The 17,324-nt window shown below is 39.5% G+C and overlaps 1 protein-coding gene across 2 annotated transcripts in view; it reads left to right on the top strand.

Moving 5' to 3' along the window:
- INF2 (inverted formin 2) overlaps window positions 1-16,983 on the top strand; it is a 126,469-nt gene extending 109,486 nt beyond the window's left edge. Inside the window, exons 16-23 of one of the 2 annotated variants that reach the window (XM_075330310.1) lie at window positions 632-702; window positions 1,254-1,374; window positions 5,008-5,172; window positions 5,660-5,762; window positions 6,887-7,033; window positions 9,705-10,844; window positions 12,357-12,410; window positions 16,590-16,983. In XM_075330310.1, coding sequence (XP_075186425.1) covers window positions 632-702; window positions 1,254-1,374; window positions 5,008-5,172; window positions 5,660-5,762; window positions 6,887-7,033; window positions 9,705-10,844; window positions 12,357-12,409 — 1,800 coding nt within the window. In that variant the 3' untranslated portion in view covers window position 12,410; window positions 16,590-16,983. The remainder of the gene's footprint in view (window positions 1-631; window positions 703-1,253; window positions 1,375-5,007; window positions 5,173-5,659; window positions 5,763-6,886; window positions 7,034-9,704; window positions 10,845-12,356; window positions 12,411-16,589) is intronic. The other variant, XM_075330311.1, reaches the window with a different exon arrangement.
- The last annotated feature ends 341 nt before the right edge of the window (window positions 16,984-17,324 follow it).

Below are 17,324 nucleotides of genomic sequence, written 5' to 3'. Positions count from 1 at the left end.
AGGGCAATGCCGTTGTGGCGACCAGGTCCTAGGGCGCCACAGGTACATGAGCATTTTTCTGGAAGATCTTCTGGAAAAATGCTAGAGTTCCTCATTGACTTCCATTATACTTGGGAACACGAGTTGTGCCCATCCGAGCATCCAACTGCTGATTACGAATACCAAGCACCTGAGCATGGTAGTGCCCGCTCATCACTAGTTACTAGTACAGAGCACCCGAGCATGGTAGTGCCCGCTCATCACTAGTTACTAGTACTGAGCATGGTAGTGCCCGCTCATCACTAGTTACGAGTACCGAGCACCTGAGCATGGTAGTGCCCGCTCATCACTAGTTACGAGTACCGAGCACCTGAGCATGGTAGTGCTCGCTCATCACTAGTTACGAGTACCGAGCACCTGAGCATGGTAGTGCCCGCTCATCACTAGTTACGAGTACCGAGCACCTGAGCATGGTAGTGCTTGCTCATCACTAGTTACGAGTACCGAGCACCTGAGCATGGTAGTGCTTGCTCATCACTAGTTACGAGTACCGAGCACCTGAGCATGGTAGTGCTCAGTCATCCCTAATCATGGCGTCGCCTTACACAGTACTGCAATTTAGGTTACATAATATATTTTCCATTCATTAAAGGAAATCGAAGGAAATTACACGGATCTTCTTGAACTTCCAAATGACCTTGAAACTGTGTCGAAAGCTGCTGGGTAAGAATAGTCTCTAGATTTTACTTAAGAATATTTTCTAGTTGTATCTGTATAATACAGAAACATATGGGATAATATAAATAATTTGTAACCCCTAATTGGCGTTATATATAATTATTTATTTTTTTGTGCTTCTGTATTTTTGTATTTTTTTTTCTCTTCCTTCTTCCAAGAGCCAGTGTTTTTTAATTATTTTTTTTTTAGCTTTTTTTTTTTTTTTTCCCCACTAGCAACATAACTGTAGGGCTTGTTTTATTTTCATTGATCATTCATTTTGCCATATATTTTATCAAAAAATAAGGTGTGAGATAAAACTGTGAAGAAAAAAGAATGCAATTCCAATGCGGTCGTTGTTGTTATTGTTATATCTATTTTTATTTTTGCCTCCCTTTTTAGTGTTCATTATGTGCTAAAAATTACTTGTCAGTATGATTTTTCAGCAATATCAATCTTGTATACAATTTTAAGTGGTGAAAAAAAAATTTGTAGAAAAAAAAAGACCCGTAACTTGTTTTTTTTTTTTTTTGTTTTTTTTTACTTTTCTATTTCAGAATCAACATAGAAAATCTTTGCTCTGAAACAAGTAGCAATCTGAAAAGATTAAAAGATCTGCAGTATAAACTCTCCAAGTCGTCCAACGATATGAAAGAACAGTATGAAAAAAGTATTCAGGTTTGTGTTGAGCGGAATGTCAAAGTCCTATATCTCCTTAACCCCTTCACGACCGGCGGTTTTTTTTGCTTTCCGTTTTTGTTTTTTTTTTTTTTTTTGCCGTTCTTTTTCTGAGAGACGTAACTTTTTTATTTTTCAGTCAATATGGTCATGTGAGGGCTCATTTTTTGCGGAACGAGCTGTACTTTTAAATGAAACCATCAGTTTTACCATATAGTTTACTGGAAAATGGCAAAAAAAATTCCAAATGCAGAAAAATTGCAAAAAAAGTGCGATAGCATTATTATTTTATTTTTGAGATTTTATTCACTGTGTTCACTATATGGTAAAACTGGATGTGATGCCTCAGGTCATTGCGAGTTCGTAGACACCAAACATGTATAGGTTTACTTTTATATAAGGGGTTAAAAAATAAATCGGAAGTTTGTCCGAAAAAAGTGACGCACGTTTTACACCATATTCCGTGACCCGTAGCGTTCTCATTTTTCGGGATCTATGGCTCAGTGACGGCTTATTTTTTGTGTCTCGAGCTGACGTTTTTAACGGTACCATCTTTGCGCAGATGCTACGTTTTGATCGCCTCTTATTGCATTTTGCGCAAAAGTTCTGGCACCATAAAAAATTCGTTTTGGTGTTTGGAATTTTTTTGCCGCTACGCCGTATACTGATCAGATTAATTGATTTTATATTTTGATCGGGCGTTTCTGAACGCGGCGATACCAAATGTGTTTTTTTTATTTTTTTTAACCCTTAAATTTTCAATGGGGCGAATGGGGGTGATTTGAACTTTAAGGTTTTTTTGTTTTAATTTTTTAAAACTTTTTTTAACTTTTTTTTTTTTTTTTTATTTTACTAGTCGCCCTAGGGGGCTATTGTGATCAGCAGTCTGATAGCTCTGCACGATCTGCTGATCACAGCTGCTACATAGCTGTAAACAGCAGATATGCTCACTTTCTTTTTCGCTGTGCCGCGGGCACAGCGAAAGTGAAAGCAATTCATGTGTAGTACAGGAGTCCTCACATGACCCTGTGCTACCATGACAACTACTGGAAGTCACGTAATCGCGTCACGTGACTTCCGGTATCGGGCGGTAAGTAAAAGTTTACCGCGATCGCGCTTATAATAGCGCTGTCACATATTGACAGTGCCATTTAAGGGGTTAAACTGCACGAGCAGATAACGATTCTGCTCGTGCCTAGCAGGCACACATCTCAGCTGTGAAAATCAGCTCAGATGTGCGCCGATCGCAGCATGCTGCCGCCGGCAGACTGCGGGCAGTAACGTTATGACCGCTAGGACGTAATTTTACGGCCCGCGGTCATTAAGGGGTAAAACATATTGTATCTACTCAGATAATGGATGTTTAGAAATCTTGTTTTATTAGTTTGTGGTCTATATAACGAGAAAAAGCATTTAAGCTGGTGCTGTGTGTAAGGGGTAAGATACTGATTGGTCATGGAAGATGGATATACCGAAATCTTACTCTGTCGTGAGCACGGGGGAAAATCCCCGGTAAGAACTAACTTTCTTCATCTTATTTCACCTAATCTCATCTGAATCTATTCTAGTTGGGTCTGTATTGTGCTGCTGCTTAAGGAACAATCTCAACAATTTAGTAATACAAGGGGTACTTTGCACGCTACGACATTGCTAGCCGATGCTAGCGATGCCGAGCGCGATAGCCCCCACCCCCGGCTTACATGCGATATGTAGTGCGAGCTGCCGTAGCGAACATTATCGCTACGGCAGCTTCACACGCACTTACCTGGTCGGTGACGTCGCTGTGACTGCCGAAGAATCCCTCCTTCAAGGGGGAGGTGCATTCGGCGTCACCGCGACGTCACAAAGCGGCCGGCCAATAGCAGCGCAGGGGCGGAGATAAGCGTGATGTAAACATCCCGCCCACCTTCTCCCTTCCGCATTGCCGGTGAACGCCGGGCGCAGGTAAGGAGATGTTTGTCGCTCCTGCGGCTTCACACATAGCGATGTGTGGAGCAGCAGGAACGATAAACATCATACCTGCAGACCCACCGACATTATGACAATTGAACGACATGACACAGATCACCGATTTTTGACTGTTTCACGCTTGTTCATCTTCTCTCCTAGGCTTTACACGTTGCAACATCGTTACCGGCGCCGGATTTGCGTCACTTTCGATTTGACCCCGACGATATCGCAGGTGCGATGTCGCAACGTGCAAAGTACCCCTTAGAGTTCTTTGGTGGGTTTGGATGGTCTATAATTTTGTTTTCACCTCTACGTAAACTTTCCACATTATAGAGATTTTAAAGAAGTATTCCCATTAAAACTTTTATTGGCTACATCTATGTAGTATAGATGTATTTGCTTAGCTGACTTATGACCATATCAAAGTTCAACTCCACTTCCATGTGGTTTGTGGTCATAACACTCCACAGAAAGACAGATAAAATATTGATAAAAACCTCAGACTGAACTCTGACAATCCCCGTAAAATCGTCTGGGAGATAGCAAAGTACAGGGACAAAGAAAAGGTTGTAAATGCCTGGTGGTGCAAAATTTTTAATAAAAAATAAAAAAAATCTTAGCTGTTTTTCAAGTCCTTCAACTCAGTCTCGAGTTATGGTGACTTGATGGATCAAAGATCTGTAAGAAAATTGATTTTGCGCAGCCTAGAGAGGTCCACCAGGGTCTGCTCGGCCTAGAGAGGTCCACCGGGGTCTGCTCGGCCTAGAGAGGTCCACCGGGGTCTGCTCGGCCTAGAGAGGTCCACCGGGGTCTGCTCGGCCTAGAGAGGTCCACCGGGGTCTGCTCGGCCATTATCTTGATTGTATCAAGGTATCGGATTGCTGTTCTTCCTCTTTGACTTATTCTTTCTATTCTTCCGACCATGATGTCCTTTTCCAGTGATTGCTCTCTTTGTATGATGTGCTCACAGTAAGCAAGTTGTAGCTTAGTGATCCTTACATCGAGTGACATGTCCGGCTTGACTTGTTCCAAAATTGATTTGTTTGTTCTTCTTGCCATCCATAATACTGAGAACATTTATTCTCCAGCACCACATTTTTAAGGCGTTGCATCTTCTATCTGGCTTTTTTTATTGTCTAGGTTTCGCATCTCTGTTACTACAAAAAAGACAGGACTATGTACGAGCCAAGATACATATATTCAAGTTAACCAAAAAAAAACTATTGGCCCAGAAGATGTCCACATCCTTTCAATCATTCCTTATACTAATACCAAGATGATGATGATCATCATAATCATCTACTCAACTTGATTTTTTCACACCGGTCCATTAAGATAATTTCCAAATATTTACTACACAATCCATAGGTTATAATTTGGGGAATAATTTATTTATTTATTTTTTTTTGATCTATGACCCTTGATTCTGTAAATCAGTGAATACAAAGAAACTTCATGTTCTCAGTGAGATTTAAAATGTAATTTCCATGTCACAATCCCACACAAATGGACACGACCAATAGTGTAAAGCTCCTACGTGTGGTGTTATAGGAACCTAAACTTGGACTGAAATATGATCTTTACGACCAAAAGTTTCAAGTCACCTCATCAATGAGTTGCGATTTCAACATCAAAGGAAAATGTATATTAATGTTAATGTTTCTTTTGTGTCCTCATTTTTAGGACGCCCTCGATTCACTTAAAGACTTGGAACAACAGCTGGAAGATATTTCACAAAAGAAGAAAAAACTCTCAGATTATTTATGTGAAGAATTAGCAAAACTTTCCCTAGAAGATACTTTTGGAACCATGAAAACATTTAGGGACCTCTTTCTAAAAGCAAGGAAGGTTTGTGGCTTCGTGATTATACCTTATAGATAAACTTACAAGATGGTGAACTCAAGTGGTAGATGATCAACAGCCCCCTGGGGTCTGTGCTTCTGTTCCACAAGGAACATGGTATCTCTGCACAGGAGCGAGATAGATACAGATATATATATATATATATATATATTATATTATATTATATTATATTATATTATTCTTGTAGTTTTTATGTGTGTATATAAGTATGTATGTGTGTGTGTGTATATATATATATATATATATATATATATATATATATATATATATATATATATATATATATATATATATATATATATATATATATATATATATATATATATATATATATATATATATATATATATATATATATATTTTATATAAATTATATTGAGAATTGAATACCTTTTTTTTATCTTTTTTTTTTTTTTTCTTTTTCTGCGTTTTGTTTTAGTTTTGGACATTAATCTGAATTTTTTTTATTTAGGAAAATAAAGATAGAAAAGAGCAAGCGGTAAAGGCTGAAAAGAGAAAAAAGCAACTCGAGGAGGATGAAGCAAAGAGACAGAAGGGAGAAAATGGAAAAATCAGTAAGTTGTAGCCCCACTGACCGAGAGCGAGGACGCCTTCCAAATTTTTCCTAGGAGACATTCTGAATATTTGTTAAATTTCCTACAAACCAATTTTCATGCAAAACTAAAATCTTGTTACAGTGGTTATCTCACAAAGGCTTTTCTATGCACTGTAGAGTATAGTGAAATACTCCTAATCTGGCATGTGGGCAATATATATTTTTATATTTTAATATAATATATACATTTTTATATTTTTTTCCCTTCTTCCTCCTGCTTATGCCCAGATACGTAGGCCAGGCATTGAATATGATTCTGCATCATTTATTATTTCACTAAATTTCACTTTTACATATTTATTTCAATGTATGCAAAGCTTTAAAGAGCATTACCAGCAGCTTTTAGCTATGTAATCTAAGCCCAGCATGATGTAGAGGCTGAAAGCCTAATTCCAGCAATGTGTCACTTACTAAGCTATTGGTTGCTGTTTCAATACAATCAGTGTTTAATCAGCAGGAGATTAAATACAGCACTAGGTGTCTTGTGCCTCTTGGTCAACTGATCTGTGTAACCCCGCCACCACCACTGATTGGCTCTTTCTGCCTGTGTACATAGAAAACTACCAATCAGGGTTGTGGGCGGGGTTATACAGTTCTCAGCATTCTGATCTCTGGTAGATTTACAGCAGGGATTGTATAATAAATATAGCAAGAAAACCAACAAGTGACACCTTACTGTAATCAGGATCTCTGCCCCTACATCATTCTGCTTTCAGATTACATAGCAAAAACATGGAGAGATTTCCTTATAAGACTACTTTTTATTATTTTAAACAATTCTAAATGATTTTTAGAATACTATTTTTGTACTTTTATCTGCAAAAAAGCCCCTTCAGAAGGAAAAGGATTTGAGATCTGGTGCCATATATTGGATGTAAAAATCCTAAAGTTCAATATCGATCCTTTTAACAAGCCTTGCCACATGTTTTATGATAAGAAGCCAAAGCAGAAACTCAATTTGCAGACATTTGTTTCGTGCTTTTACTCCTCCTCAGTGCAAAGCAGGAATTTTTATGTAATTTATATCAAATATTTGTAGCAAGCTAATGTAATGTTCAATTTTTATTTCTTTGGGTTATAAAGTTCGGAAAGGAGCACCAAAGTTAGAAGAAGGTTGTATCATTGATGCTTTACTGGCCGATATCAAAAAAGGTTTCCAGCTCCGTAAGACTGCAAAAAACAAACCGGAATCTGAGGATGCTCAGAGGAACTCAAGTAGTGATCTCAATGGTAAAGTTACTACAGGTTTTCCCAGGAGACTTGCCCAGTCTTCTATACAAATGCACCTCCCAAACTTGGCTTTCAAAAAAGACTAACCGAATGACTTTGGGCCCCGCTTCAGCCGGACTGCATGCCTTCAATAAGATCCTTACTAATTATTTCTGCAAGCTTTTGCTTTTGTTAAAAATCATATTTAAAATTTCACAGGTATTTCAGAAAAAATACTTTGTAATTTGCATGTAATTTTGTTGCGAATTTCTTTTTCATCTTTGCTTCTATTTTATACATGCTAATAATCCTGTACATAATTGCTGCATGAATTAAATGTGCATAAGATCTGAGACTTTTTTTTTTTTTTTTTTTCTACTTATATATAAAAATGAAAACATTTTGAGGTCCAGAGCACTCACATTAAAGAGAAAAAAAAAAAGTTGTCAAATTAGTAGATGGCGCCTATCAGTATGATTTGACTTAAACTATGCTACCCTGGTTGTTTTGGTTTTTTTTTGTTAGTTTCTTTACCAAATATATTCTTCTCATTTGTAGCCCTCAGCAGTTAGATTTGGGAGGTACTTCTATATCCACAATATTCCATTCAGTAAAATGTTAAAGCACACCAATCACCAGGATTTTCCTATATAACCTAAAGCCAGGCTGATTCTGTACATACCATTAGTGGTCAGCTAGGATGTATAGTTTTTGAAACACAAGAAAGTAAAGTTTTTTTTGTAAAATCAGCAGCTTTTTGAATGACAGCAGCTGAGGATCAAATAATATCTGGGGTGGTATTCATAGTTATCCCCTCCCCCTGTTATTTATGCTAATTCTATTATAGAATCAATTTACTTTGTGACTAGAAGGACCTGTGCTGATATCATACCCATGTGACCAGAAGGGGCAGGGCCTGAGCCAACATAGCGGATACCAGGAAACAACATTTTTCTGTTGGCTGAGGCCCCACCACTTCTGGTCACATAGGTATGACATCAGCACAGGTTCTTCTAGTCACAAAGTAAACCGTTTCTATAATATAATTTGCATAAATAACGGGGAGGGGATAACTATGAATTCCCACCCCAGCTATCAGCTGCTGTCATTCAAAAAGCTGCTGATTTGACAAACTTTACTTGCTTGTGTTTGAAAACCTATACAAGCTAGCCGACCACCAAAGGTATGTATAGAATCAGCATGATAGCGCCAGTATAGCATGGGCTTTAGGGTATATAGGAAAATCCTGATGATTGGTGCGCTTTAACTACCATAGATCCCTAGGATGGTCCAAGTCCAGTTCTGTTGAATCTCAGAGACCCAGGTCTTGATACCAACCCAAAAATAATGGACCTTATGGCCAAAGCTCATCTTACCTTCATTGGAAATGAAGACCGAAATGTTTTCCCATACTACTGGTTTCCTTCTTCCCAATGGACTGGAAGTTAGTGTTTTTGTATAGTGGGGCTACAGAAGCAGGGTGCCCCCTTTTGTGGGAGGTGGCTCTGGCCTCTCTCTCCATAACGCAGGTCCTGGTATAAGTCCTAATTTGACTTTTTTGATGGACCTTGAGTGATGACCTATATATCAATGTTTGACATGTGGGGATTGATTTTCCCCCCTTTTATACTTTACGCAGTCAGTGCCTCACATATGGCAGACTGCAGCTGGGGTCCCGTCCACTTAAATGGGACTTAGCTGCAGTACCAGGCAAACCAAACAAGTCTTTGTATGGCACTATGACGAAGAGGCTTGGTGTCTTCATTTACCTAGACTATGGGGGGGTCAGAGCTGGGAACTGAGCCCCAACAGGTAAATATTTGTAGCTCAGGATAGGATCATGACACTTAATATTGCTGACCTATCTTCAGGAGCGCACTGCTCTCCTGCTTCTCGACTTCCTGCTTGCCAGGGGCAGTGCGCTAATGGAGACTGACAGTTCAGGTTGGCGGCTTGGATGAGCCTCTCGCCCAAACTGTGTGCTCTGCAGAGCTCCTAGTATAAGCTTTGCCGGTAGGGTGTTCTGAAGCAAAGGGCTTGTAAGCGAGCGCTCCGTGCTTAGGAACCCTACGTAAAGACAAGTTAAAAATTCCCCCTCGTTCTTGAGAACAGAGAGGATTTTTAATAAGAGGTAAATATCAAGATTGCTTGTTTTTTTACAAGCCCTTTTACCCCCTTTAGTCTGTTTTTAATATATATGTTTCCCATTAAAGCTCACTTTGCAGGATACACTTTTGTGAAATGATTTACTAACTCTTTTAAATATGTACAAATTTCAAAGTCAGAATTGTATATTTTTGGAAAAATTTTGCTCTGGCACGTAGAAATGCTTCTACAGATTGACCGTAAATGCTATGTAAAAGAGAAGAGTACAAGTCATGGGTCATCTTCATTGAACTGCAAATTTTTGTTTCATTTATTAAAATCTAAGCAAAAGACAATTAAAATTATTTTTGCTACTTGGCCCATCCTGTTTTTGACAAGCCATTTTATTGTAAATTTTATTTTTTTTTTTTTTTTTTAATTTGCATGAACATTAATATATTTTTTTTTTTTTTTGTAGACGTTTTGTGAATGTCCTGCATGACTAACATATGTTTCAACTAACCCCATGAAGACCTAATCCATGTGTTTTTTTAAATTATATGCTTGTATTGGTTTTAATGTGAAATATCTACCATGTTTTACAAAGGCAAACCAGGGCAAGTAAAGGATGAAGACGCAAAAACATTAAGTACAATAAAGGAACCTTCTAGAGCTGATGATAAAGATATATCAAGCCCAACTCCCGTTACTGACTCCACCAAAGATCAAAAGGACCTGACTCCAAGTAAGCCGATAGAAAACATAGGTGTAGATGGTGTGGTCACTGAAGTCAAGCAAAGTTGTGTGACCACACCTGCCGGTCCAAGTATGGCCATGGAGGCTTCTAGTAGTAATGGAGGAAAAGAGACTGTCGAACAGGAACTTTCTAACAATGTTGATACCTCAAAGAGTGCCAGTAGGGTAGCCAACAATACTGAATGTTCTCAAGAGGCTGAGATGCCACAGACTTCCACTTGTGAATCTAATGATACCTCAAAGAGTGCCAGTATGGTAGCCATAAATACTGAATGTCCGCAAGATGCTGAGGTACCACAGAATTCCACTTGTGAATTAAATAAACCTCAAGGTCAACCAGATGAAGTAGACTCCAAGAGCACAACATTTTTGAAGGATGTTCCTCACAACCAGAAAAAAGAACATGCTGAATGCTTGACGACAAAGGAAAAAACATTGGTCGACCCTTTACCTTCTGTAGACGAAGGGTCGGGTGATGATTCTTCTACAGTGGTTGACAACTTCCCTCTGGTTAAAGATAATCTTCTGAACCAACCATCCCCAGCAGACCGAAAGGAGACCATTTGTGACTCCCAACTGGATGGGAAGAGTGAAGCTGCTGAGGAACATAATGGGACTTCTGACAATCCACCACCAGTCCAAAGCATAAAGATCATCCGTGAATCTACAGCCACCGTAAATGATGGCGCTACTGATGAATTCCCACCAGTCTCAAACAGTGAAGCCACTGAGGGAACCCCATCAGTTCAGAATGAAGGAACCACAGATGTTTCTCTACCAGGTCAAAAAAATGGGTCAGTTGAAGAAGTTTTGCCAAATAGCAATGGGCCAGCTGAAGTGGTCACACAAGCCAAGGATAACGTATTAAGTGATGGTTCGTTGAGTAAATCGTCTGAGGTGACAACACAATTAAAAACTTCAGGTGACTCCAAGGTCAAAAGGAACTCAACAAAAAGTAAAAAGAAAAAAAGGAACTCCAAAAGTGAAGAAGGTAATTTTCCTATTTTTCTTTAACATTGAAATTTAAATTTCCCTTTTCCAAACAGATTAATATAAGGCATCGTATTATGGCTCTATACAATCTTTAGTTTGTAGGGGGCCATAGTAGGCCACACAAAGCATTGTACTACTCTAAACCGAAGATTATGGAGGTATACAAAGGATTTTTGGGGGATACGTCATTTGGTTCTAGGGGTTACTGCCTCCAATGTATTGTAATGGATGGAGCACCATACAGCGGCACCCGTTGCCATATGTATGGGATCTTGAGAAGACAAATCTAAAGGGATATATCTAAGGGTAGCCCTATTGGAAGCGCAGAATATATGTTGGCATTGTTAGTAGAGATGTGTATATGTTTTTAATTTTGTAATAAATGTAGGTGAATGAGTCCCTAGTAAGAGATCAATTACAAGCCCAGCTATCTCCGTGAGTTGCAAGGGAGCTGTAGAGAGTCTGTGCACATTTAAAGGGGCTGTCCCAAGCTCTTACGTGGTTAAATGTGCAAAGCGCTTGTAAATACCAGCATCTGGGCAATTTTTATTTTTTTTTTCCCCCCAATACTCAAGGTTTGAAGGATTTTTTTTTGTTTTTATTTTGTACAGTGCGGCTCGTCATTTAGACAGGTGACCCTGTAATACGAATGACCGGCTACCTAGAAAAGGAGCTCACTGTGCTCCTTGGATGAGACCAGCCGCTGCTGAAAGGCAAAGCCTTGGAGAGTGCTCGGGACAGACCAGTAGAACAGTCCATCCTGTCTATTTTCATGAGTGCATCTCCTGTTAAAAAACAGTTGGCTGGGATCAATCTGCTTTTAAGTAAAAGTTATGAAAACCTTTTTATATTCTGTATACTTCCACCTTACAATACTGAGATGGCTCTGCTATCTCTGTCCTGGTCTACACAGGAAAGGTGAGAAAATCCGAAATGTCAGACTAATCTGATTGCTCTGGTGGCCAGCTTAAAAAAAACAAACTAAAAACTGTTTTAATTAGTAAATTCTGTCTTTTGGTAGATTTGTTACATACAAAAAAAAATATATAGCCTCCTATTGGTGCTGCATTCAGTAGGTTTTTCAGGATCAGAAAAACCGGTCTACTTTGCTATGTCTATACATTGACCGCGTTTGGTATTGTAGCCCATCCTGATTCAGTTAGGCTGAACTATGCCAGATCGTGTACAGAATTGGCGCTGCTTCTTAAAACGGTGTTCCTGGAACCCCCTTTGAGCAATGCCAATTAATAGGTGCCAAGAATGACCCTTATCGGTGGGTTGGAAGGGATTGATCAGTTTGGTGTTAGGCTGTAGACTCTCTTGGGGCACGGTATTTCTGTTCTGATCCTATAGATGGATTTTGTGCTTCAATGTCGAAATTCTATAAGTTCTACAAATAAAAATTTGTTGATAATAAGCAGGGGGTATGTGATAGCTGGACAATTTTCCTAACCACTCTATGCAGTAATTGTGTCTATCGCAATATTCAATTTTCTTTCTCACAAAACAGAGGTTGGAGATGACTCTGGCACACACAAAACAAAGAGTTGTGTGGTACAGTAAGGTATGTACGGAGGTATAGAAGGCTTCATGTCAACTAATGTCACATACGTCCTCAAAAACTCACTCCACTCCCTTACCCATTCCTGCAAATCCAATGAGAAGACTAATCATACCCTCGCGTGTGCGTCTTCCTATAGTCATTGTCTCAATTACGTGACTTACAAATTGATGCTTTTCATATCTTGTCTCCTTCTCCCAATCCAATGATGATTAATCAGTAGTGGAACAATGGCCAGTGAGGTGTGGTGGCATCTCAAGACTTTAATACCCAACCGAAGAAAGCGGCAGCCATTTATGATGGTGGTATTCATGACCAATGACCCGAATTCACTTGAAATTGCCAAGTGAATGGATGAACTTCATGAATATTAACTGAGAAGATGGTTGCCTTTCTGTATTCTTGGGTTGTTCAGTAAAATTGAAAATCAAGCTTTAAAATTTTGGGAAAATTGTTCTGCTTGTGAAAATTTAGGTTTTATACCAGTTTATGCTTATTGAATGTGATTGGGAGTCCTGGTGTTATTGGGTGGTCTCGATTTTTATCAACCAAAGCTATCGACCAACTGAAGAAGGTCATACTCCCAACAGTTACCCTTTCCGACGTCCTTATATACCTGGCATGCGATCTCAATGGGGAGAGAGTATTAAGCTAATGCCAAAAACCTATTGGCAATGGCTTAACCGCTTTTAAAAGAAGTTTGTCAGCAGAATTTTGCCCCACAATCTCCAATTATGCACATTTAGCTGTTTCAAAGACAAGTCCAGCAATACCTTTACATGGCCAGTCTGTTCTTCCATTACCGAGAAATCGGGGTTTGAATTGATATATAAATAGGGCTGAAGATGTTATGAGGGTGGTACTCTGACAGACCTGAGGTTCCTAAGCTGGCTCTAAGACTGGGGAACCAACGCTCTCCCCAGAGGTGCCCTTGAAAGTAGGTAGGTCTGGATCCCCGACCTGACCCAGTCTCCTGTCCGAGCCCTAATCTTACTCCAATCAACCCTGGGAACAGGCCAGAAGCCCGGTACAAAACCCCACAGACAAGACAAAGACAAGGGAGAATGAAACCTCGTACACGCTGAACTCGAACACAAAGGGAAGACTATATATGTACAGGGGAATAATGAAAAGGGTAGGGACAAACTCAGAACAGTTAAACATTCACACCATGCAACAAAGCAACTGTTGTTCACCAATGAGACCAGGATCGCTGATGCTATCTTCGGCAGTCTCCTACTACACTCCCCAACTCCCCAACCTTAAATAGGAGGAGACCAGCTGAGGTTGGTAATGAGCAGCCTGGCTCACAGAAGAGTTGCAAACTGCTCCAAAAAGGATTAACTCCTGCACGGCTGGGCGCAGGGAAACAACTCGGCTGACGCCCAGCGGAACATTAAAAAGAGACCTGGCTGCCTGTCGGACTCTGCAATGTGAACAGAGTCCGACGCCGTAGTAGTAATCTGCATGTGCGGAACCGAACAGCGCATGACAGAAGATCTATAGTAGATCTAAAGCCTCTGTCACTCCAGCTCTATTCCCTGCCCAGAGCTGCCTCATTCTGCTTCTCTGCTCTTGAGCCTGAAATCACACAGATTAGAGACAGTCACACAGGAGGAGGCTGTGAATAGAGTTGGCGCGACGGAGGCTTCAGATCTCCAAATATTTCTTCAGCTTCATATGAATATTGATTTTGAGTAATGGAAGAACGGACTGGCTATGTAAAGGTACAACTGAAATTGTATTTGAACGTGCTAGATACTCATATAAGTAGTTTAGAGCACAGATTCACTTTAAGCATGATCAGGCATATTGGGGTACAACATGCTCAATCCCTTTAATGCCAACAAAAAAACCTGTCATAAAAATTAGGTGACCGACAAGTCTAGCCAAAATCGATAACTTTGACCGGTCTTACTATATTGGGTATGGTCACATTTAGGTGCTAAAATGTTTCCACCCATGTATGGGCCTTAGAGGGGTTTTCAAACCATAGTTTCCATAAGATTTGTAGTAGGAAACCTGTAAGAAACCATTGTCCATAAACCTATACACAATCAATAGGTCTCATTGCTATGGGTTCGCTCCTACAGGTGACTTTTCCGACATGCTTGACTTCTGCCCACCCTACTGGCTTGTTCTACTTCTGTACAGACTACTCGTATACAATCCATGTAAAATTTCATGAGCTTTTCCCTCTGCTTGTACTTTTCCAAAACTCTCACTGTCAACATTTAATGTTTACATACAACAGTACCTTGTGTTTTTTGTCTGCTCCGTCCAATCTGTAAGATTGAAGCAATGGCCCTATAACCGCTATGGACAGTATATATGAAATTCTAGCTCTATATGGTTGTCTTAAGCTCACTGGCCCGTGCCCCCAATTATAAAGACTATAATATGGGTTACCAAATTTAACAGGGTTAGAGTTGACGGTTTTCCTATTTGTAAAGGTGAGTTGCAGAAGAAAGACAACATGTAAAACTGAAAAGATTGTGAATCATTATCCGCATAATATCCAACCACCATCCATAGATTCTCATTTTAAAGCAGATCATTAACCAGATTTCGCCAAACTGTATACATTATTTATTTTTATTTGTTTTTATTATTTTTTTTTTTTTTTTTTATAGACCTGAGACCAGTGTATTTACTTTGAAAATCTAACAGAATGACTGACTATATAATCCCGATATTAAGATGAGCATTTTGTAAGTTCAGACGTGGGTTGGGGCCACATGAGCGTATGGCATCCGATGTGACTGCATTGGATGTGATATGCTAAAGACCCTTGGCTCGTGCTCTGCTGGAGTGTAAGCTGAGTGTTATGGCACTGTGATCTGATCCTGCGATCGCAGCACAGCCTCAGAGTAGAGGGAGGACTTAATCTTCCTATCTCCTCCATTGCTGGCTGATCCGATTATTGCACTGCACTCCAGTGTCATCAGAGTGCAGTGCGATGTTTCACTCGCACCCATAGACTTGTATGGGAATGAATACGTATCGAATTCCACCCGCAGCATGCTGCGACTGTTTACTCGGTCCAATTAGGGCTGAGAAAATAATCACAGATGAGAATGGGCCCCATAGAGTTATATGGGTCTGAGTGAAATGTGATTTTTTTTTTTTTTTTTTTTTAATTGTTATTGCATTCCACTTGGGCTGTTTTACTCATCGTCTGTCCTAGCCCTTAAAGTGTATTCAGTCTCCTCTCCTCCTAAGCCTGATGACGACTGCAGCCTGTAGTGAGCAGTGTAAGACCTCAGCAGGGAGGAGGGACACTGAGAAGCTGTAAATCAGGCAGATATTGAAGTAAACTTTTATAAATGATGGGAAAAGCTACATATTAACATTGTATATTACATTTTCTATTCTCCAGTTTGGCTAGTTAAAGGGAATTTTCTCAATTTCACAAGTTATAACCTCTCCTCTGGAAAGTTGTTACTTTGCTTTATGATGGGGGTGTGTCCCATGAGATCCTAAGAAGGGGACTATGAAATCTATCTGACTGCCAGAGAAAGCTGAGTGCTGTATTCATGCGTCTCTGAAAGTCCCACAGACAAGGGGCAGATCAGTGGCGTACATTAATATATGACTTAAAGGGGCTGTCCAGGTTTGGAATGAAAATCTAGAGTCACTCTGTGACTGCAGACTTTGGCATCCTTACAGCTCGCACCCTGCATACTCTCAGGATTCTCTGGTGTCGATAGGTGAGAGCTTGTGGTTAGATAACCACAAGTATGTATTCTGCATACATACGGTCACATACCGACTAGATGTGCACGGCCTCACACAAGTCCCTTGCATTGATACGTCTAGTTGTAATGTGGTCAAAAATATGCAAAACTTATACTTTTGGTCACATGACCGCCTGCTCTCACCACCAGCTCCGAACACTCCTGACAGCATGCAGGGTGCACGCTGTAGAGTTCATAAGTCTTCAGTCACATAGCGTGATTGCAGATTTTCATTCAAAACGTGGACAACCCCTGTAGGTGAATTTGTCTTTTTTTTTTTTTTTTAAATGTGTAATCCTGCTGCACATTTGTCCTCTTTCTCGTTTTCTGTTTTTACCATGCGTGTCAAAATGGATGTAACGGATGTTCTGTGTGGTCTCGGATCATGGAACCCAATAGTCAAATTTTGCATTTCTGATTAAATTCTCGTTTTATTAAATTGCAGGTTTTCGGACAAGGAAGATCCCCAAGCCATGAAGACCTTGGAAAGTGATTGTTTCCACTCCACACTGATATCACATTGTGCTTCTCGGTCAACTTGTTGTATATAACATTTTACGTCTTGATTTTTCAACCTTTTGTATATAAAGTTTAAAGCGATTTTTTTTCACTAGATTTCACAATGCAAACTGCATTTATTAGCTAGATTTATAGACCAGATGTGCCTTGTGTGACTAATTTTGAAAAAATCCATAAATAACCCTGTTAAGATGAGATTATATACAGTGTGTGTGTGTGTGTGTGTGTGTGTGTGTGTGTGTGTGTGTGTGTGTGTGTATAATATAATATAATATATATATATATATATATATATATATATATATATATATATATATATATATATATATATATAAAATATATAATGTGTCCATCCATATATCCTGTCCACCGCCATTAACTTGAGAACGGCGGCAGCTATAGGCATAGAAATGGTGTCTAGGTATAGTAAAGTAGCCATGCGCTACGTATTGAAACCACTTTTAGCGCCACCTGGTGGAAAACAACGGAGTTAGCATTTTTATCACGAAAAATGAACAAGATAATAGAGAAAGTGAATTACAAAGTTGTAGGGAATCATCAATTCAATACAAATCGACACCTTGCATACAGAAATGCTATGATTAGAACGTGTAAAACTCACAAGGCTGCGGACGTGAAGCGATGCCTCATGGAAACCTTC

Source organism: Anomaloglossus baeobatrachus, chromosome 12 (genome assembly GCF_048569485.1).
Source record: "Anomaloglossus baeobatrachus isolate aAnoBae1 chromosome 12, aAnoBae1.hap1, whole genome shotgun sequence".
In the NCBI taxonomy this organism is placed as follows: Eukaryota; Metazoa; Chordata; class Amphibia; order Anura; family Aromobatidae; genus Anomaloglossus; species Anomaloglossus baeobatrachus.
The sequence above is the reverse complement of the archived record's forward strand: the minus strand, read 5'-3'. Positions and strand labels throughout refer to the sequence as shown.